Consider the following 20,580-nt stretch of genomic DNA (forward strand, 5'->3'; position numbering starts at 1 on the left):
CCGACCATAGAACGTAATTTTCAGTTCTTCTTTTCATTTAATTGGTAATAACTATAAGTTAATAATGGGTGATCTGTGGCTATACCCATAGCACGTAGGAATATAACGTCTGTGGTGACGATCACAGATGAAACTTTTATATTTTCATATATATTATGTTTCTGGATCATATAGTATTTTTTAATAAGAAAAAAAAACAAATATTTTTTAATTTGTTGTCGTCATATGGTCGTCGTCGTCATTGCATTGTTGAAATTATTATGGCAGAGGATACCTCTGATATTTAATTTTAGAAACTAAAATGGTATGATTTTTATATATTATTATTTGTATATTTAACTTATAGTAACATTAAATAGATGTACATAAGTCCAACACTAAAACTAATAATTTTAATATTCAAATGACGCAGTTTTTAGTATTTTTGGACTATGATACTATATATTATAAAGTTTGTGTTGCTAGATTAACTTAGTGTATAATAATTCGATATTTCTAGTAAATACCCGAGAGGTAAACTCAAATAAGAAAAGAAAAAAATCACTTGAGCAATGTCTGTCCGGGCAGTTGCTGTAAAAATATTTAAACATGGATCAGTTCTTGTCCGTCAACAACACAGAGGAGTCCCGTATGCGAGAAACATTAGTCAGTGTGTAAGAACTATTGAACAGATTTCCCCCCACGTCCAAAAAAGCACTCCAATCACAAACACAAACAATCGAAATGTTTTACGGAACATTTGCCTACAAATTAGTCAACAGGCACGACGCATCTTGATAGACAATGCCCTTAATAGGTTTTCGTTTAAATTCGGAACTGAACTGATCCAAAAAGCTAAAGAAAGGTTGGTTGTAATTATAAACAAAAAATAGGAGAAAAAAATTGAATTCAAATTTTCTAGAGGTCTGTATGGGAATCCTGTGCCTTTATTAGGTTTAGTCGGAATAACTCTAGCGTCTGGCGGTCAAAGTATTCTGTCCAAAGATGAAGAACTTGAAGGTGTCTGGTGGGAAATAAGGGTATGTATACTGGGTGACTGAGGCTTCTAAAATAGCTTATATTTTTTCAGGAATGTGTAACGAAAATTCAGCAAACAAGAGATCTAATTTCGGAAAGCGATCTGGCAAATAATTCTGTGAAAAATATCGACGCTCTGTCTATTGGAAAGCCCATTGCTAAAGGGGCTAATGCTGTTGTGTACTCGGTAAAAAGACTTGCACCCAACGTACGAAGATCGGCAGATGAAAATAGTATTAAAGATTATCCCCTGGCTTTAAAAATGATGTTTAACTACGATGTTCAATCGAATTCTATAGCTATTTTGAAAGCGATGTGTAGAGAAATTGTTCCTGCGGGATCTGTGCTCAATTCTGATGCCCAAAGAAATTATGAATATGAGTAAGTCATTGTGTTTATTATATTTATTCCACACTCTCAAGAGAATCAAAATCTATGGGGTATTTTCTGTTGACCTAGAACTATGAAATTTGACAAGTAATGGGGAGAATTCGAAAACTATATTTTTCATTAAATCATAAGACTCGCCCTTATCTGTTTTTTTAAATTGTTTTGATACATCATTTTTTATATCTTACATAATATGTAAAAATAAGAAAAAAATATATTATTTTTTTTCTTTTTCAATTCTAGTTTTCTAAAAATGAACAGATATCTACCGCCCCACCCAAACATTGTGCAAATATTTTCAGTATTTTCCGACTTTGTGCCGGAATTAGAGGACTGCAGAGACCTGTACCCGGCTGCTCTGCCTAAAAGAATCGATCCATCCGGGGAAGGCCGGAACATGTCCTTGTTTCTTCTGATGAAAAGGTTTCTAACAAAGAGAGATACAAGAGATATACCGGGTGTTTTTCATAAGTGGCTCACTCCTTTAACTTTTTTATTTTCTCAGATAAAACAAAACGGGATTTGGTATGTTAGACTATGACATAAATCAGGATTGCTTGATGTATTCAATTGTTTTTGGTCGCTTGCTGTATTTCCGGAAATGACTACATCTTTTGTTTTTTAAATAATGGCACTGTAAATATTTTTTTACTTTATTCAATAGAAAATGACATATCATATCTCAACTTTTGACATTTTTGTTTAAAACAAAATTGTATTATTTGTATATCAGAAAAGTGTCAAGACGTCCGTTATCGTACGGTCTTTCTCCGTTGACGGGCTGGAGTAAAAATTTACAGATGAAAAGTGGCGCGAAAACGCTATGACCAATCAGAGCGCCGTTGGACCATCGTTTCAACCATCAACGGATAACGGACGCATGAAAATCAAGCTTGTCTGAAAAAATAAAAAAATTATATAGATGAGCAACCAACTTTTGAAAAACTCCCGCTATATCTTTGGACTTTATTATTTATTTCGTTTCCGTATTCTAGGTACCATCAAAACCTTCAAGACTATCTAAAATCATCGAATATCTCTACGCGAACGTCAATATTTTTATTTGCCCAACTCTTAGAGGGCGTGGTGCACATGGTGTCTCACAACATCGCTCATAGAGATCTAAAATCCGACAATGTTCTCTTAGATCTGTCCAGTAAAAGCAGCCCTTTGCTGGTGGTTACCGATTTTGGATGCTGTCTAGCTGACTCCAATGCGTCCCTAACCATCCCCTTCAACAGTTACGACGTGGACAAAGGAGGAAACACAGCCCTGATGGCCCCGGAAATCATAAAAAAAAGGCCGGGAACCTTTACCAGGCTGGATTACAGTAGATCCGATCTGTGGGCGGCTGGGGCCATAGGCTACGAGTTATTCGGGGTTGTTAATCCTTTTTATGGAAACAAGAATGTGACAAGATTGTCCAGCATGAGTTACAAGGAAGAGGAGTTGCCAGATTTACCGGAAAACGTGCCTTTTCTGTTTCAGAGATTGATTAAAAACCTGTTGTCGCGTGATCCAAATGAGGTAATTGATGTTTTTCTTAGTAAAAACACATTTTTTTATTGTATTATTTTTTTTCTTCTAGCGTTTGAATCCAGAAGTTGCGGCAAATATATGTCAATTATATTTGTGGGCTCCCAATTCCTGGTTGGTTCAAGGTCAAGGCGTTCCTACGCACGCAGAGGTAAGATATAGTTCTTCTCAAGTAAATTTACCTCGTTTTGATATTGTGTATAGAGTATCAATGGCAGCTCGTGACCCGTGTGACTGGGTAGGCGACAAAATTTTAGTTGCGTCTATTTAGCGCAAAGATATTTGACTTAGCCGCTTTTATTAACATATCGAATTAAAATAGCACACTGAGATTTTTCTGTAATATCTGTTGTATCTTCTTCTTGCACCGAATAAAATAACGCGCTTTTTATTTCGGATTCTTTAAACAATTTTGAAAATAACAGTTATTTTAAAAACCTCCATTCATTTCTAAACATTTTTTATCTCTTGATTTTTTTCGTCGGACGCATAGTTTTTGCTTAAAAAATTAAAGTTAGGTTACTTCAGTTTAGTGATGTTGGTAGCGAATATTTCTATTCGAATTTTGCAGGAAATTTCAGAAATTTCCGAAATATTCGGTCCCAAAATCGCGAATATTCGCAAAAATCCGAATTTTGCAAGAAATTTCTTTTCAAAATTCAAGACATTGAGCAAAAATTTAACGAAAGTGTATCAAGTATGCCGATTCTTAAGTCAGAAGAAAAAAAGAATGCTTCTCCGCCTTACAAAATAAACAACCTATAGCTCTTGAACCAATGCATTTTGCCGCGAATCTCTTGGACCCCTGTTTCCTGGGAGAGCACCTTAACAATGAAGAACACATAGCCGCTATGGAATTTATCAACAATATCACAAACAGTCATCCTCAGTTTGTCAATAATAAGCCATTTTTGACAATTTTTATGGGCTCTCGACTACGTTTGGATGTCAGTTAAAAATGTAGACTGTCTAAGTTGGTGGCAAGCAATGTGTAAAAATACGCAGTTGAAATCTCGGTTGAAATATTTAGCTGTTGCTCTGCTGTCTTTACCAACGTCATCTGCAGCCACAGAGAGAAGTTTCAGTACTTACAGTTTTATCCATACTAAAAAAAGGAATCGCTTAACTCCACAAAGAGCCGGTAAAATAATGTTCGTAGCTCATAACAATAAATTATTAGAAATAAAACAATTTTTTGGTATATCAAAATAAGCATTTTGATGCATGGAAGACGTGTATCAAATATAACATCAGAGATATTTTGAAAAAAAAATAGAAAATTTTACCACCCTGTATCTGAAAAGTTAAGATGTTTAGAACATATTCATATATAATTTTTTTTTCTTTGAATAGGTCCAAAAATCACCTCTTTAAATATTAGCGTGTCATTAAGGAACACCCTATATACTATTTTTATTTGAAGCACTATGCAGTGTTGCTATGCCATTTTTTATTTACTGATTACTGCTTGGGTTAAAAACAGTATGTCGAAAATATCTCATTTTTTTTAAATTGCCACACTCTCTATATTATTTTCTATTAGATGATAAATTAAAAAACAAATATTTTTTTGTATTTAGCTTGTTCCTAAATTTTTAAAAGCTCTGCACTTGAGATTTTAAAATATTTTAATCACAATTAAATGATTGAAGAACTGCTTTTATTTAATTCATTTTTAGATTCTGGATTGGTTATTAAATTTGGCTGTAAAGCTCTTATGCGAATTCAGGAGCAAAGATTTTGAAGAAGACATATCTAATAGCGGCTATATATCCTATCCAGAATACTTACTAATATCCAGCTTCCTCTGTAGAGCTAAGTTGTTTAACATTAAATCCGCTTTAGAATGGATCCAGTTTAACAACTTTTAAACATTGCACTTTTCTTATAAGTTAAATATTATTATTATTGTTATTAAATGATTTATTTTAATGTTATAAATAAAAATCAAAGTCTATATATTATATGTCTATTTACACAGAGTTATTATAATAAAGGCTACTTAAAATATACCCCCTAATCCCAACTGTATGGTTTCCCAGGTGTTATACGTTTGACTTCGGTTGCACCACTGGCTTCGATTTGCTTGGGTAAAGGGGAAATTACTTCTGGGGGCCCCACTTCGCGTCTGGCGTCTCTGGTAAAGTAGTAATTTGCGCTCAGCTTATGTGCGGGGCCATCGGGAAGGACCGGAGGTGGCGGAGACCTAGTCGCGAGCAGATCCTGGAAGCGCACTGCCAATGTGTGTTCCCTGCCTAGCAGGAAGGCTCTTACTCTCTGCAAGAAGGGGTTTACGTCGTGGAACTGGACTTTTGGTTTGGGAGGCATTATTATTTAAAAAAACAACTTGAATTCCGGATTATGTCAAAATAATTTTAAAATAACCTCACTTCTTGCTTATGTAAGTTTTTTTGATTAGGGAGGGGCGTTTCTGTCGATAAAAAATATCGATGTTAAAGCTATCGATAACACGATTCTATTGAATTTAATAAAAGGCGCATAATAAATCGTGTTTATTGCAAATTCATTGTAAATATTCAGTTTTACGTCTTTAATAATTTCTCATTCTTCGGTACAGACAAGATCAGGTACTTTTATTATATTTTTTTGCTTAGAAAGGTTAGGTTAGGTTTTAGTTAGGGATGGGTATTTTTGTCGATAAGAAAAGTATCGATAGATAGCTTAATTACGCTATTGCTATTTTTATTTTATTATTATACCAATTTTTGCCTACCCTTAGCACTGCAGGCCGCCGCTACAGGGTGTCCCAATATTCGATGGACATAGAACTACTACGTACCGTATGATCGAAAAAATCGGCGTCCAGTTGGCTTGGATATGACGATCAATGACATTCTCCATATAATTTTACATATAAAATGACAGCGATCTTCATTTCATAGCCATCGCTGACGCCGTTTATTTTTGATCATACGGTATTTCTGGAATCAAAATAAGTTCGTTACAACAAAGAACTTTTGTATAGCGGTAAATTGTGACACCCTGTATAACAAACCTTCCTAAAATTATTAGGTAAACTTTAATAATAATACACAAACTGATACATAACAGATACTTTATATTTTAGTAACTTTTGGCTAAAAATTCCAAAACAAATATATACATATTACAACATTTGAATCTCATTAAAGGTGCACTGATGTGTATTTCCAATAAAAACAGTTTTAATACTTTGAAGGTAAATCTGTGAGAGTTTCTTTTATCGATTTCGCCACATATTCCACATTACTATGAGTAAGGCCACACATGCTGATACGACCTGAACTCAGCATGTAGACGTGATGCATTTTAACCATATGCTGAGACTGCTCCGCTAAAATTTAAAAAAAAACACTGTCAGTCTTTTATACCATAGGATTGAAAAACAAAACGGCGTCAAATACTGCTGAGGAACGACTATCGATAGTAATTTTGGCGAGGTTAAGCCCTAGAGTCATTACTGAGCCCGTACCATAAAGTAACTAAAATAAAAGAGTGTTTGAAAGGTTGTCTAACTTGGCCATAATGTTGCATAGTTCAGTTAGGGCTCCAAAGCGTCGCCACCTGCTACCTGTCACGTGTCATTACAAGAATGACAAGTGACATGACAGCAAATTATTTGTATTTTGCGATTGTTTACAATTTTGTTTTGAATTTTGGAATTTTGTTATTATTTTGTGTAGCATAAACTTTGTTTGTTTGTTTTGTGTTTGTGCGTACAGAAATTATGGACGAAGTTTTATTTCCCGAGGAACCAGAGACCTTATATTTCTCTATGATTTGAACTTTATATTTTGTGCTGTGTTTTGCCATCATCATGTAATATTTTGTTCAGCCGATGATGTGATTTGAACACGATCCAGGAAAGGGTATCATGCAAAGCAAGTTCGATATGTAAAGACATTGCCCATCTCTGAACTCTGTGAACGTAAAACGAACTGACTATAAATTTGCGCCTTCATTTAATAGTGTTGAACATTTGCTACCTCAACTGAACTTCAACTGCTGACTGCTGAGTTTATAAATTCAACTTAAAGGTGAATTAATTTTTGATGTCTTATTTAAATCTTTATCTGTTATAATAGCATAGATTGCAAACCCTGCGATCTTATATGCTTTGTTAGTGGCGTTGTTAAATACGTTTTATAATACTATAGGTAAATCGAAGGGTAAACCGCTGGTGTATTTTGGTGGTGTACAAGATTTGCATTATTGGTATTAGTACTAAATTATTTGGCATTACTTTGGCATTAGTGTACAGAAATTCATCAGGAGTTTACCCCTCGAAGTTAATTCAGCATATATGTTTTATATTATCAAATTTAATTTAGCATTTAACTGTAAGCATTTGAAAAGTGTACAATAGTTTATACTTTTCAAATATTCCGTTTTTAAAAATAAACTTTCATTATATTTTTTCAGTTTTAATTTCGTAATATTTTTAAAAATACATAAAATTTTATATTCACATTTAAACAGCCCGCCTTTTTTGTGGTAGGCAATGCAGATACCTATTTTACCGATAACGTCTGTCATATTTCGATTAGTTCAGTTAGGGCTCAAGGGTGCGCTACAATCGATCCTCGTTAAACGTGTTGCCTACTTTTGACTATGGAAATAACAACTCTTTTATTTTATATTTCTCTATGGCCCGTACTCAATAATATTTTAGTGGCGCTTACTGCCAGTTAGTCTTAAAGAAGTTGTAATTTATTTTTATGCTATTTACGTTCATTTCGAAGCCAACCGGACGCCGCTTTTTTCGATCATACGGTACTACTTTAGAAAAAAATTTGAAAGTAAAATAATACTAAAATAATAACTAACTTTGTAATCATTTATTAAGAAAAAAAAATAAACTTACCGTTCAGTCCGGTATACGAAAACATTCCAATTTGCTCGGTTATGTGATTCCATGTACCGGGTGCGCCTAAGCGTTCCAACTCTTCTCTTAATCTTTTTCTCATGTCAATAATCCTCGACGACATGGTCTTGATGTTGCTTCGCCTGCAAAGAGCTTTTACTTTAGACGAAAATGACACGCTTTTTACCAAAACGGCATCAAATAAGACGGCTGCACAGTGGTTCCCAGATAGGTCATTACTTAGAAATATTAATTTCAAAATTTTGCATGAAACTGTTGCTAATACTTTTCTTATATTCCCCTGTAAATGATACATAATAAATAACAAAATCAAGTAAGCCTAGTGTAGCGCTTTTTTTATTAGAAATGTCACGTTTTTGCTACTGGTATCAAGCTGACATAAACAGTTTTCAGATAACGCCAATTAATTACTTATTTTATTAAAATTGATAAAAGCTGTCTTTTCTGTAATGGATGTTCGAAAAGAAGGTAAAAAGAACTGTTTTTTTTCTTTTTTGCACTTAATTAAACCTTAGTAATATTAGTTTATGGCAATTTATTTGAAGGTAACAAAAATAGTACTTTTACATTTTTGCTTGTCACTCTTTAAGACTTTTAACTACTTTCCCTTTCAAATCCTCTTAAACGGCATGAAAATACTTGTTGCTTAAAGTATATTGTATATAAATTAATTGCCACTGGCTGCCGCGAATTGCCGCCGGACCTTATACCGGGTGGTTAAAGATTGACTTTTTGTCTTAAATTAAAAGTAACTTATTTTTTCCTCTTCGTGTCAACTTATTTCGTGGACACACTGTATATCAATTGACAATAAAATTGTATTTATAAAATGAAACAACTGTCTCTTTTATTTTTTCAACATTTAAAATAAATTTGACCTGTTCAATATGAAAAAACATGTACATAAGTGCAAACATAATCTGTATACCTTTCCGAATAGTTAGAACTTAAAATGTAAATCACTGGGTCCAATTTTTTTAATACATATTACATTAAGTTTTTTATATAGATTTATTTAGCATTTGTTATCAATTAAAAAAGGTGCAGTCAAGCTATATCTAGATATACATAACAGTTATGACCGCGCAGCTAATTAAGGGGAACCACTGTAGGCTGGGGAAATGACTGGTCAATCTCTATAGACGACATTTACTAAAAATTGACACAAAACTTGTCAAAAATTTACACTGATTATAGAAAGATTACACCTATATACTTCAAGTGAAAGTTCTTACTAACAGCTATTAAATTGAAGGTTTTTGTTTGGACATGTTTGAAAAAGTGTAGTTTCAAGTTGGAAATGCTGGAAAAGTAATACATTGTTTTTTACGAGTAACAAAAGGTTTTTTTGTGCGGAACAAATGGCTTTTTACGCTGAAAAAATAGTTTTTACATATAAAAAATAAGATTTTTACGTGTAATACATTTTAATAGGCATAAAAAATAGTTTTTTACGCATAAAAAAATATTGTTTTACGTGTAACAAATAGTTTTATACGCGTAAAATTAAATAACATCCTTCCTAAGGCCAACTGGCAGTAAGCGCCATTAAGAAATAGAGACTACGGGCCAAATAAACAACATCTAGGGCTTGACCTCTCCGAAATTATCGTCGATTGTCATTTCCCAGCCGTCTTTGATGCTGTTTTTTTCTATCGTAAGGCATAATCGTACCATTGGTCGAATAACTCGTTATTGCTTAAAACATGGTTAACGATTCTTGCTCCATGACTGGGTGGATTCGAATACATTCCTCTCACTATCAGAGTGATTTGCGATTTAACCGCCGGTATTTCTTTTGGACTTTTCAGCACCACGGAGAGGTTCCCTGTACGTTCATCTAAAATCGTCGATCAAAAATTATATTAGCTATATATATATACAGGGTGTTTCAAAACAAATGCGAAAAACTTCAGGGGGTGATTCCTTGTTAAAAATAAAGGGTAGTTTGCTTTATAAACGTTGGGTCAAAAGTCAACCATTAGGGAGATATCGCGGTACAAAGATGGCGGAAAAATAATGTTTTAATTTTTTATCTTGAAAACGAAAAGTGATAGGCTAATGAAATTTTATTTAAGCATTACTGTTATGAAAACACACTTTCTGGTAATTTTTTCACTTTTTTAAAATGAGTGGAAGGGGTTGAAATAAACTCAAACCCCTATCATTCTTGTTAACGAAATTTAAAGAAAAATCTTATCAAACACATGCAAAAAGAATTGATTTGGATAGTTTAGTTTGTTTAGACACTTTTTTATCTCTTGTGTTTTTTTGATAAAACTCACCGATTTGAAATTAAAAAATAAAATGTAAAGCATTACATGTCAGGACAAAAACATTTTTAGATAAAGAAAAAAGGCTTCGGAATAATTAATCGTAAGATAATAACGTATTGCAGTAGAGTAATGTCAAATAAAATAATATTAGAAACATCCTAAAAAGTGACAGAGGTCGACTAGATTTTTTTCTAAAAAAATTACAGCAGCCCACTAGATTCTTTATCTAAAAATGTTTTTTGTCCTGACATGTAATGCTTTACATTTTATTTTTTAATTTCAAATCGGTGAGTTTTATAAAAAAAACACAAGAGATAAAAGAGTTTCTAAACAAACTAAACTATCCAAATTTATTTTTTTTTCATGTGTTTCATAAGATTTTTCTTTAAATTTCTTTAACAAGAATGATAGGGGTAGTTTATTTCAACCCCTTCCACTCATTTTAAAAAAGTGAAAAAATTACCAGAAAGTGTGTTTTCATAACAGTAATGCTTCCATAAAATTTCATTAGTCTATCTCTTTTCGTTTTCAAGATAAAAAATAAAAACATTATTTTTCCGCCATCTTTGTACCGCGACATCTCCCTAATGGTTGACTTTTGACCCAACGTTTATAAAGCAAACTACCCTTTATTTTGAACAAGGAATCACCCCCTACAGTTTTTCGCATTTGTTTTGAAACAACCTGTATATATATATATCGACAGACGACATCCTGAAAAGACAGGAAATAAATAAAAACTCAAAAAAAGGCTTAGAATATACAAAACTAATTTTCTCCGTCTGGACATGTAGAAAATTAGTTGGTGTAGAAAATTAATTTTCTACTTGTAGAAAATACGGTAAAACACCGTCTACACTTAACGTTTTACAGGTCATGACGGTTTAATGGATGCCTTAACAGGGTTAAGGCTTCCTTTAAAAAAAACATCGGATACTTACTGTACAACCCGAAATTTTTAGCATAGGACTGCGCGCAGAACAGCTCGAATCCCTCCTGGACAAAGTACCTAACTGTCCAGGCGTCCCTGTCCAGATCCCCGGATGCGAATCCTTGATAGGCCGAATCGAAGAACGCGAACAGTTTCTTCTCCTTAATCACGCTAGCGATTTGGGCCCACTGCTCGCGAGTGGGATCGCAGCCGGTAGGGTTGTGGGCGCAGGCGTGCAGGATTATCACCGCTCCCTCGGGCGCATCTTTTAGGTCCTGAAGGAAACCGGCGATGTCCAGGCCGCGTTTCTGCGCGTCCCAGTACCGATACTCGCGGGCCTCCTTGAAACCAGCGCTCAGGAACACCAATCGGTGGTTTTCTGCAATGTAGAGAAATCATTTTTTTCGGTGTATTCCATTTGAAAAAATTGAGATATGATAAAAAATACGAATAATTGAGAATAGCCATTGAATATTGAGAATGGCCCTTAAGGTGCTTTTAGACAAGTCAAGTGAACTGATGAAGTCTCTTGAATTAAATTTGCATGAATGCAATATGACCGTCTAAACTTGACGAATCATGTCAATTGATCAAAAGAGTTGATTCAAGTAGTGACTTGATTAATTCACTTGATTCAATTGACTTGAAAGCATATCACGAGTTTACACATTTCATGTCAAGAAGCTGTTAGTTGATTCAAAATGGCGACAGTGCGCAAGACTGTACCACAGATCATACAGATTATAAACTTCGTTTTTTCTTTATAGTTTTTCGTGGTTCCAATTTTCGGAATCGGACACTAGTTAGGATACTAGTTTGCACACATAGCACGCCCACTTATGGCCTCTAAAATTGCGCCTGACCGGCACAGATATTAGAGAGATATCGGAAAACCGAATAGCGTCATGCAGTATTTACGCGTACCTTATCATGGTTACGATATGCGCGAGTCAATTTTTAACGCAACACCCACTAATAACGTTACCGCCTGACGTAATTTGCGGATCAATTACACCAAGCGCTATTTCTAAATAACGTTCAAAAATTGTTAGAAGATTGCTTAAAATACCTAGTAAACAAAACAATTTCAAAGTTTTAAATTCAAAGTTAGGTTAAGTTTAAATAGCGGACGCGACGAGAACAGAATTCTTTCCGATCCGATAACTATAAATGAAGAGAGTTGATACCACCTCACGTAAAGGAAATAACACCCTTATATTATCGTCCATGCACGCTATTCGGTTTAGCGATATCTCTCTATTACGCTGTTTATTGTTATTTTACGCGAGTTTATTTTTGCGCACAGGAAATTTGACTCGTTTGCACATCGTCATAAAAAACAATTTTCGTACCACGAATTAGGGACAAGATTTTTATCTGTATAGGATACCTAATCTGTGGCATTATGCTCCTTCTTCAAGCTACATTCGCAATCAATTCGCTGGCCGAGTGGTACTTTGGCACGCAAGCTTATCATATGTACTTCAGTGTAATCATTCACAACAAAATTCGACGCCAGAGTGCAAGTTGAAGTTGGATTGAAAGCTTGCAAGCTGCTAACTTCCACTTCAGCACGGATTTTTTTTTTTGCGTGCGCAAAATTCGACTTGAAATTTGTTGTGAATGGTTAATTTCGTGCCGACTTTAATGTCGAATTGCCACTTGGCCAGCGAATTGATTTCGAATGTAGCTTCAGTCTTCTTATTCAAAGGTTCTGAAGTATCGACTATTGCTGCTTTTATTGATCATGATAGAAATTAACTTTTGGACTGAAAACCAATTTTTCAAAAGTAGTGACATTACACAAATCATACAACTCTATTTTATTGGTCTGTTGACTAGGACCAAAAGCAAGGGCATGGTTTTAATGTAAAAAATACGAAAAAATGTTAGTGTCTTCTTCAAAAGCGAATATCTAAAAAAAATAAAGCTATTGAGACGAATCACAAAACAAACTATCGGGAAAAGATACATCTAGATGATAAAATGATTCTTAATATATTTTTTTAATTAGAATATTTTTGGATGCGCACTCGTCGAAGCTTCTTTTACCTCCAAATCTCTGATTTCAGTTAAATTATGCAATTTTCCAGTGTATTTTTAGAGAAGCGATTTTCAAAAATGTAAATATTGTTTTCTAATTTTAAACAGAGGGCGACAAAAATATATTTCGGAGTTCTTGCCAAATTTCAGGTGTTTGGAAAAAAGTAGTAAACAAGCGGATCATCCAAAATAGTTTTATATAATATTAGAGGTTTATCGGTAATCGTTAGTCAAATAATGGTTAAATAGCGATGATAATTTCCCATACACAATACAATATAAATAATATCCAAAATCAATGCATACGGTTTAATGTTTTATTTCACATTATCTACAAAATATTTCACAAAAAAAAAACTGCGTGGATAATTGTTTATGACATCCATATTTAGATAAATTTTTGTTTTATTAAAGATTAATCAAACTAATAATGGAAGTATATAAAAATAGATTATTTCAATTTCTTTTCGATTTAGTTTAAAAAAAATTGTGCAATATTTTTGGACTTGTATACATCCTGGGCTTAATTTACATTATGTAGCTATTTATTCTGTGATAATGATGGAAGGTTATCACAATATTTATTTAACTAAAGTTTGGCTTTGGCAATATAAAAATAATACAATAAAATTAATAAAAAATATAATACCAGTAACTATACAAATTTATTTTAATGCATTTGATTTTGTCTGATTTTTTTGCAAATAAATCAACTAATTATTTCAGAAAACATAAGGGGGCGTCCATTCAATATGGGAGGGAGTCAAGAGAGGATTAAGCCAACTATCATCAAATCTCATGTAGAGGAGAGGGGGGTTTCAGTAAAATGCCAAGTAATTTTTTTCAAACAAAAAATTGAAAAATTTAATTTTCAATTTTTTACAATTAACACTAGTCTTTAGTAGTCTTATTATGTTTTTTTCAAAGAATCTAAAGCATTTAAATTAGGGGGTCAAAAATTCCTCAAAAACGTCTTACGTAATTTATGGACATCCCCTAATACAGGGTGTCCCAGAAATAAGTGCAAGTATTTTGACTGGTAGTATAGTTCGACCCCAGAAACACGCCCATGAGATTTTTTGTGAAAAAAAAAGTTGCAATTTTTATTTATTTTTATGACATTTTCCGGAAAATATTGAAAAACTTTTGAGTGCCGCTTGTTGAGTTCGCAGAAATTTCTTTACAGTGTCTCGAGAGAATGTTGCTACCTCCTACGTTATCCACATTCTGTATGTTTATAAGTTCACATTTTTAAATTTCTACAAAAAAAATTAATAACTGTAGATTTTTGAATCGTTGTAGATTACGATATTAAGTATAGTGCAACGTTTACTATATTTTAAATACCTTTTCTACAGTTTAGTTAGTTACTCCTTAAAATACTTGCACTTATTTCTGGGACACCCTGTATAATAATAAAAATTTAGGTGAATTACATATTTACCCCATGTAGGTTTGGAGTAGTAGAAAACAGTTTTGCCCAGTTTGGTAGCTAGGAATTCCGCTCCAACTCTCAAGGAACCCGTTCCAGAAAGGCACTGAACACCGAACGCCTTAAAAAAACAAACCACCCTGTATAGTTAGTTTATTTGAAGTATCATTTACCACATTACGTTAGTAACAGTATGTTTCCAACGTAATCTCTTTAATATCTGTGTACTCATTATGTAAATATATAGTCACTAGATAACAAATCCACGGGGACCATTAACAAATATGATAAAAAATAAAGTAAGTACATATTTCGAGGACTCTCAATTTTTTATTACACATTCCTATTATGTATAATTATTAAAAGTAAACATATTTCATTTTTTAAAGGATCGATTTAAGTAATATGTATATGATTAACTCTTATATTCCCTATAGAGGAGTAAGTACCCAATTGAGATTACTTTCATTTTTTGTTAGTGCTTTTAATTCAGAGTACTACTGTACAGGGTGTCTCATTAAGAATAGCTCTCGGCTGCATCTCGGAAAGTATTAGCCGTAGCGGCTGCGGAAAAAATATTTATAACTATTAGTTTATTTTAAAATCGACTATATACCAGAATATCATAATATCAGATGTATTAATATCTAATAATTAAGATATTAATAATAGTGACCAAGAAATGATGATTCAGTGAAGTCATGGTAGGCTTTGGAAAAAAGTTGCTTTTGACGTAACAGTATAAACGTCAAATTGTTATTAGATCAATATTTTAATAGTCTTAGCAGCGTTTTTTATCTTTTGATTGCTTTTTCAAAATGCCAACAACTTCAACTAATTCAAATAATAAAGGCATTTTGAAAAAGCATTTAAAAGATAAAAAAAACGCTGTTAAGACTATCAAAATGTTGATCTAATAACAATTTGACGTTTATACTATTACGCGAAAAGCAACTTTTTTCCAAAGCCTACCATGACTTCACTAAATCATCGTTTCTTCTTCACTATTATTAATATCTTAATTATTAGATATTAATACATCAGCTATTATGGTATTCTGGTATTTCGTCGATTTTAAAATGAACTAACTTTTTCTATCTTATTTTTTTGTTAGAATGGGCCTAATCAAGAGCGATACTGATGCTGTATTGTAAAAATAAGGTAAATAAGGGCTTATTTTTTGGTATTTATTATAATTTTGCTAATATCTTCGGTTTGAAAGAAGATATCAGGATGCGGTTTTCGCTGACTTTTTAAGCTTTAACTACTCTTTACTATCAGCTAAAATAACACATACTATCGTATTTAATTTTTTTGAAAAAACGCGCTATGTTTGTTAAATTGTAAGAAAGCGCCCCCCTAGCGTCTACGTTCAAAAACCTATTATTATTATTTTTATGGTATAATATAGAGTAAGAAACGCTCTTTTAAACGAGCCCTCGTTTGTTGGATTCTGATCATCCAGTCCGGAGTTAATAATATTTAAATAAAGATAGATCTAACCTTCCCCCACCACTTTATTTTAGCAGATAGGGGAAAATTGTTCTAACAAAAAAAAATTCAAAATTTACTGAAGATTATGAAGCTATTATTTATAGTACCCATTATATAGGTGAAATTCTGTAAAAAATTTATTTTCTTATTTTCCATAGCAGTTGCGCCACCTAGCGGCCGTTTTACAAACTTGAAGATAATTTCCAGCAATTTTTTATAGTCCCTTTAGTCATAAATCTTTTTTTCCGTAAGCCCTACGGCTAATACTTTACGAGATACAACCGAGAGCTATTCTTAGTGGGACACCCGGTACAGTGTGTCCAATTTCGTGTGTTTTGCAGAGTTTCTCGTTGATGAGTAAAGATATAAAGATGCGGTTTTCACATCACCCTGCTACTTTTTAGAAAACTAAAGATGCTATACAGAGATTTGTCCTCGTTCTCTTAGTTCCTGAAATACAGGGCGAAATTGAAACTGTTGTATTTTTCGACTCCCCTCGTATCTCGGTTATCTTTTATAACTTATGAAAAGTTCATGAAAAGCTCAACGGCACATAGTTTTCGGCTTTTCGATAATAAACAACGCTTTATTGTACAAAAAGCCAAAATAGCTTCATCGACAAAGCATTTACACAACAAACAAAAGCACAAAAAAAAATATCGTACAATACAAATCAATTGAAAAAAAATTACGTCATTAAAATTACAAATAAAACCTATATGGATATTGCAGAGCACAGGCGTATCAATAAAATTTTACAAAAGCAAAATTGTAAATGGATAAAATCTGACAGATACTGGCTTTGGTTAAAGCCCTGGGACTGTATGATGAGTTATAACTCAAGAAAGGGGGAGACAATAGATTTGTAAAGTCGCAGTTTTTAACCTCCCTCCCACTCATTTCTACATTCTACCACCTCAAAATATATTTTGCTGAGATTTATTGACTTTTCCACCACCTTTTTTCACAAATTGCAACTTCTCCCAACTTTTACAGCAGGGACCAGTTACTTCTGTTCGCGACAGGAAACTAAAACTCCAGGAGCGAAGTAGGTCGCCGCCGAGGTCGAGCGTCGATGCCCAGTTACAGCAGTTACTTCTGTTCGCGACAGGGAACTACAACACTAGGAGCGCGACGGCTGCGTCTGGAGCGAACACATCCCGATCGAGATCGCGCGGCGCTACGGACATACCAGTTCCTGATACTACTGTTGGCGACCGACGAAATAATGTAAAAATCGCATCTTTATATCTTTACTCATACGCGTAAAATCCTGGAAAGCACACGAAAATGGTACATAAATCTGTACATACCGGCTGCTTTTCAAAAGTGGCTCATCTCTATAACTTTCTTATATTTTCAGATAAAAAGTCTCGGTATTTTTTTACTTTATTCAATAGAAAATGACACTCTGAATAGATATATCAATAATCAATATCATCAATCAATCCTAATTTATATCATATAACATACCAAATCTCGTTCTGTAATTTGAAAAAATAAAAAAGTTATAGGGGTGAGCCACTTCTGAGACGCACCCGGTATAATCAATATTGAAAAAATCAATACTGGACTGATGTGAATAATTAATCTGCGAAGCTATGGCGATCCAAAAATCTATCTATGATATAATTGGTATTTACTGAGTAAACGACCCCCTGTAGCTTGTTTTTTTCCCAAAAATATGCCAAAATCTCAAACATATTTATCTACATATTTACAGAAATAAAACGTAAACATACTAAATGTGTGTACATATTGTTCATTGATAACAAAATTTGAACTTGAATTGAATTTTTTTTATATCTACTTATAGATAAATACATAGATTACAATGGGCACACAATCAAAACAAATTAAAAAATATATATTACTTAATATGAAACTATATGACCTATTTATAAATAGTTATTCTTTTATTTACCAATTTCAAGTTTTTGTAAACAGGTATCATAATATCTCTCATATTGATTCTCTCACTATAGAAGACATTTAATATTATAGTTATTATAGATTACTTACCCTGTTTTCCTTTAATGCCGGACTGTCATCGCCCAAAAGCATTCGAGTTGACAACGTACTGAATGCTTCGAAACCCAAAATGGGCAGATATTCCTTATTCAACGTCTCGTCATTAGCTAAAGCCTTTTCAGCTGTTCGTACCACAGGCAAAACCCATGGTTTACCTTCATCTGTTCGATAGGCTATATATAAAACAAAATTGTAAGAGGACACTGAACACTACAAATTAATGAAACACTTACCTCCAGCTCCCAAGTTTACTTTCTGTGGAAAATCGTCATCGGCAAATTGTTTCATTAAAGCGAACACTTCGATAGGAGGTCCCTGTTCTAAATCAGCAAACCAGGACATCTTGCAAATTTACTATTCAAAAACAAACAAAAAAAAACAATTTTTCAAATAGAATTAACCTTTTTGACCTAACGAACGAAGGTTAAAAACAAGCTGGGGTTACCACAAGTTGGTTTTGCACAACGTCACAATCCAATTCCATATGATTTGTTTTTGAACCGCTTATGCTATTGGCTTTTGTTTTTATAGTGACGAGACTTTCTATTTTCTATGACGTCGATCAATATCTCCCCTGATAAACGGAGCTACAAAACTTATCGAATATTAAGTGCTTTGGCTTTGTAATTATATTAATTTCTACATTGTACGTACATTTTCCGTGTAAATTTTTGATAAATAACTTCACTTACTAAGCAAATTAAGAAGCTAAAATTATACATCCTCAATTTTCATCAAGGCGAAAACATCTGTGTGGAATCCTGGCGCATTCGCCATAAACGTAAATAAGTTCCTCCACCATTTTGATAAAAAATTGGATATTTTGGAAAATATGTATCTGTAACGTCCTCAAATTTTGTTAAGATTGCGAGTTAAATTTCTAATAGAAAACTTAATATGAAGCTTTTTTTGATAATAAGCCACTCTATATGCTTATTTCTATTTCTTTATTTAGAATTGATGTTTGATCACAGCATTTTGAAAAAATACTTTGCTCTAGAAATAGAGACTATTTGGATAATTAAAACCAAAGTTACCTTAAATTATACAAATTTATTAATGGTTTTAAATTAAAATTAATTAACATAGGTATTTTATGTTATTAGATCCTGGATGGATACAACATCTGAAAAAAAAAGTATAATTTTAATATTTACTGAGACTACTAGTAAGGGTTTTAATAACACCAAAACACACATTACTGTAAAACCATATTAGATTTAAACATGTACTTACGATACGAATGCGGTGTCCCATTGCTTTGGCGGGCAAATTCCTCTTAAACTTTGCTCTCACTGCTCCTCTGGTTCCGTGGGGTCGCGTTACTTTGCCCCAAATAGCCCTAACTTTTGATTTAACGGATTTGGGTTTACCGGGAACACAGGTCTTGTTCTTTGCCTTGTATACAAACACGCACTTCTTGCCTACATAAAACCAACTGTCTACCTTCGATTCGGTACCTTCAACTTTTAATAATGCGGTATTTTCGTGTTGATTACGAAGTCCACGTTTGTACCCCGTGAAGATGGCTTTAGCGTAGAGTCTTCCATGGCGTTTCAAAGGCCTCTTTTTAACTGATTTTTTTTCTGCGCTACCAGCAGCGGCGGCCTCCTTAGCGGGCTTCTTTTCCGGTTTGGATTTTTTCGGTGCTGCCGCGTCTGCCATCACTAAAACAAATGTTTACCTTTTAACTCTGTATTCGGACTTGACAAATCTGAAATCATCACAAGTATCTATCACATATTTTCGTTTATTTTGTTATAATTATGGATATGGAAGGTCGTTTTAGTTATCCACATCAATATTTTTCATTTTCACATTAAAATTCGAATAAAAATTTACCTAAAAGTATAAAAGATCACCCTTTCTGACGGATAACCTAAAAAAAAGAAGGTTTGACGTTTGACGTCTTCTTCCTCTCCGTCACCGTTTAGGGGCCTTCAGCGAACCCACAGATTAGGAAGTTTGGTTAATTGATAAATGATGTAGCCATTTTATATATGATTTAGAGTAGATAAAAGTTATTTGTTTTTTGGTGTCAGTGGTATGTGCATGTCTGTGCCCTTTTTAATATCTATGGTCATGTTCTTGTCTTGTCACTTGTTACCAGGGCCATGTAAGTGAAATATTAAAAATGGTTCCAGCAAAAGTTTCCCAATTATGACGGATGATGGCGCTGATCGTCAAAATTTTTGGACAGGGATTTTGCTTACCGACAATACGACGTGAGCTACGACCGGACCAGGACCAATCAGAATGATCAGTCTTTCTTGGACACTTGGACATTTGCCGCGAAAGTGTGTGTTAATTTCTGTTGTGATAAGTGTGGTTGTGTTTGCAGTTTGATTTTTCGGTTTTGATATTATGTTAAAATTAATTTTGAAGTATTGTATCACCTGTTTTTATGTAATAGTACTTTTTTTAGTTCTATGATCTGATATGTTATGATTTGTTAATGTTTGTTTAACAATGTTATACCAAAGAGGTTATACTTAATATACTTATCAATTTGCATAGCCTAACTTTTTTATCAATAAACTTTGTA

At 33.4% G+C, this 20,580-nt stretch overlaps 4 protein-coding genes across 5 annotated transcripts; 1 reads left to right on the plus strand and 3 right to left on the minus strand.

Moving 5' to 3' along the window:
* The first annotated feature begins 208 nt into the window (after positions 1 to 208).
* Positions 209 to 4,919, plus strand: LOC115876472 (serine/threonine-protein kinase PINK1, mitochondrial). Its single transcript, XM_030892264.1, has 8 exons — positions 209 to 304; positions 500 to 844; positions 902 to 1,019; positions 1,070 to 1,398; positions 1,651 to 1,830; positions 2,403 to 2,934; positions 2,996 to 3,094; positions 4,623 to 4,919. The coding sequence occupies exons 2-8, from the start codon at positions 552 to 554 to the stop codon at positions 4,812 to 4,814; spliced, it is 1,743 nt and encodes a 580-aa protein (XP_030748124.1). The 5' UTR covers positions 209 to 304; positions 500 to 551; the 3' UTR covers positions 4,815 to 4,919.
* Positions 4,897 to 5,341, minus strand: LOC115876473 (NADH dehydrogenase [ubiquinone] 1 alpha subcomplex subunit 7-like). The gene has a single exon (XM_030892265.1). It carries the CDS (start codon positions 5,269 to 5,271, stop codon positions 4,960 to 4,962), a length of 312 nt encoding a protein of 103 aa, XP_030748125.1. The 5' UTR covers positions 5,272 to 5,341; the 3' UTR covers positions 4,897 to 4,959.
* Positions 5,342 to 6,002: 661 nt separating this feature from the next.
* Positions 6,003 to 18,763, minus strand: LOC115876474 (aspartate aminotransferase, cytoplasmic). The gene is made up of 7 exons (XM_030892266.1): positions 18,269 to 18,763; positions 18,027 to 18,208; positions 14,523 to 14,631; positions 11,046 to 11,414; positions 9,503 to 9,668; positions 7,808 to 7,950; positions 6,003 to 6,277 (listed from the first exon to the last, which is right to left on the minus strand). The coding sequence occupies exons 1-7, from the start codon at positions 18,375 to 18,377 to the stop codon at positions 6,129 to 6,131; spliced, it is 1,227 nt and encodes a 408-aa protein (XP_030748126.1). The 5' UTR covers positions 18,378 to 18,763; the 3' UTR covers positions 6,003 to 6,128.
* Positions 18,764 to 19,068: 305 nt separating this feature from the next.
* Positions 19,069 to 19,994, minus strand: LOC115876475 (60S ribosomal protein L35a). 2 transcript variants are annotated; one of them, XM_030892267.1, is made up of 3 exons: positions 19,878 to 19,994; positions 19,272 to 19,702; positions 19,069 to 19,161 (listed from the first exon to the last, which is right to left on the minus strand). In XM_030892267.1, the coding sequence occupies exons 2-3, from the start codon at positions 19,698 to 19,700 to the stop codon at positions 19,138 to 19,140; spliced, it is 453 nt and encodes a 150-aa protein (XP_030748127.1). In that variant the 5' UTR covers positions 19,701 to 19,702; positions 19,878 to 19,994; the 3' UTR covers positions 19,069 to 19,137. The 2 variants fall into 2 exon arrangements, with proteins under 2 accessions (XP_030748127.1, XP_030748128.1); XM_030892268.1 differs by having other exon boundaries at positions 19,272 to 19,749; positions 19,878 to 19,951.
* Positions 19,995 to 20,580: the final 586 nt, after the last annotated feature.

This window comes from Sitophilus oryzae, unplaced genomic scaffold (assembly GCF_002938485.1).
Source record: "Sitophilus oryzae breed Bouriz unplaced genomic scaffold, Soryzae_2.0 scaffold_1436_pilon_pilon, whole genome shotgun sequence".
Taxonomy (NCBI): domain Eukaryota; kingdom Metazoa; phylum Arthropoda; class Insecta; order Coleoptera; family Curculionidae; genus Sitophilus; species Sitophilus oryzae.

Coding starts and splice junctions, on each gene's coding strand:
- LOC115876472 (XM_030892264.1), top strand. CDS start 552: ATGTCTGTCCGGGCAGTTGCTGTAAAAATATTTAAACATGGATCAGTT. Junction 1,020..1,069: donor GTGTCTGGTGGGAAATAAGG/GTATGTATACTG, acceptor ATATTTTTTCAG/GAATGTGTAACGAAAATTCA. Junction 3,095..4,622: donor GCGTTCCTACGCACGCAGAG/GTAAGATATAGT, acceptor ATTCATTTTTAG/ATTCTGGATTGGTTATTAAA.
- LOC115876475 (XM_030892267.1), bottom strand. CDS start 19,700: ATGGCAGACGCGGCAGCACCGAAAAAATCCAAACCGGAAAAGAAGCCC. Junction 19,162..19,271: donor TGGGACACCGCATTCGTATC/GTAAGTACATGT, acceptor TTTTTTTTTCAG/ATGTTGTATCCATCCAGGAT.
- LOC115876474 (XM_030892266.1), bottom strand. CDS start 18,377: ATGTCCTGGTTTGCTGATTTAGAACAGGGACCTCCTATCGAAGTGTTC. Junction 14,632..18,026: donor CGGCATTAAAGGAAAACAGG/GTAAGTAATCTA, acceptor TGTTTTTTTAAG/GCGTTCGGTGTTCAGTGCCT. Junction 7,951..9,502: donor AACGAGTTATTCGACCAATG/GTACGATTATGC, acceptor AGCTCTTTGCAG/GCGAAGCAACATCAAGACCA.
- LOC115876473 (XM_030892265.1), bottom strand. CDS start 5,271: ATGCCTCCCAAACCAAAAGTCCAGTTCCACGACGTAAACCCCTTCTTG.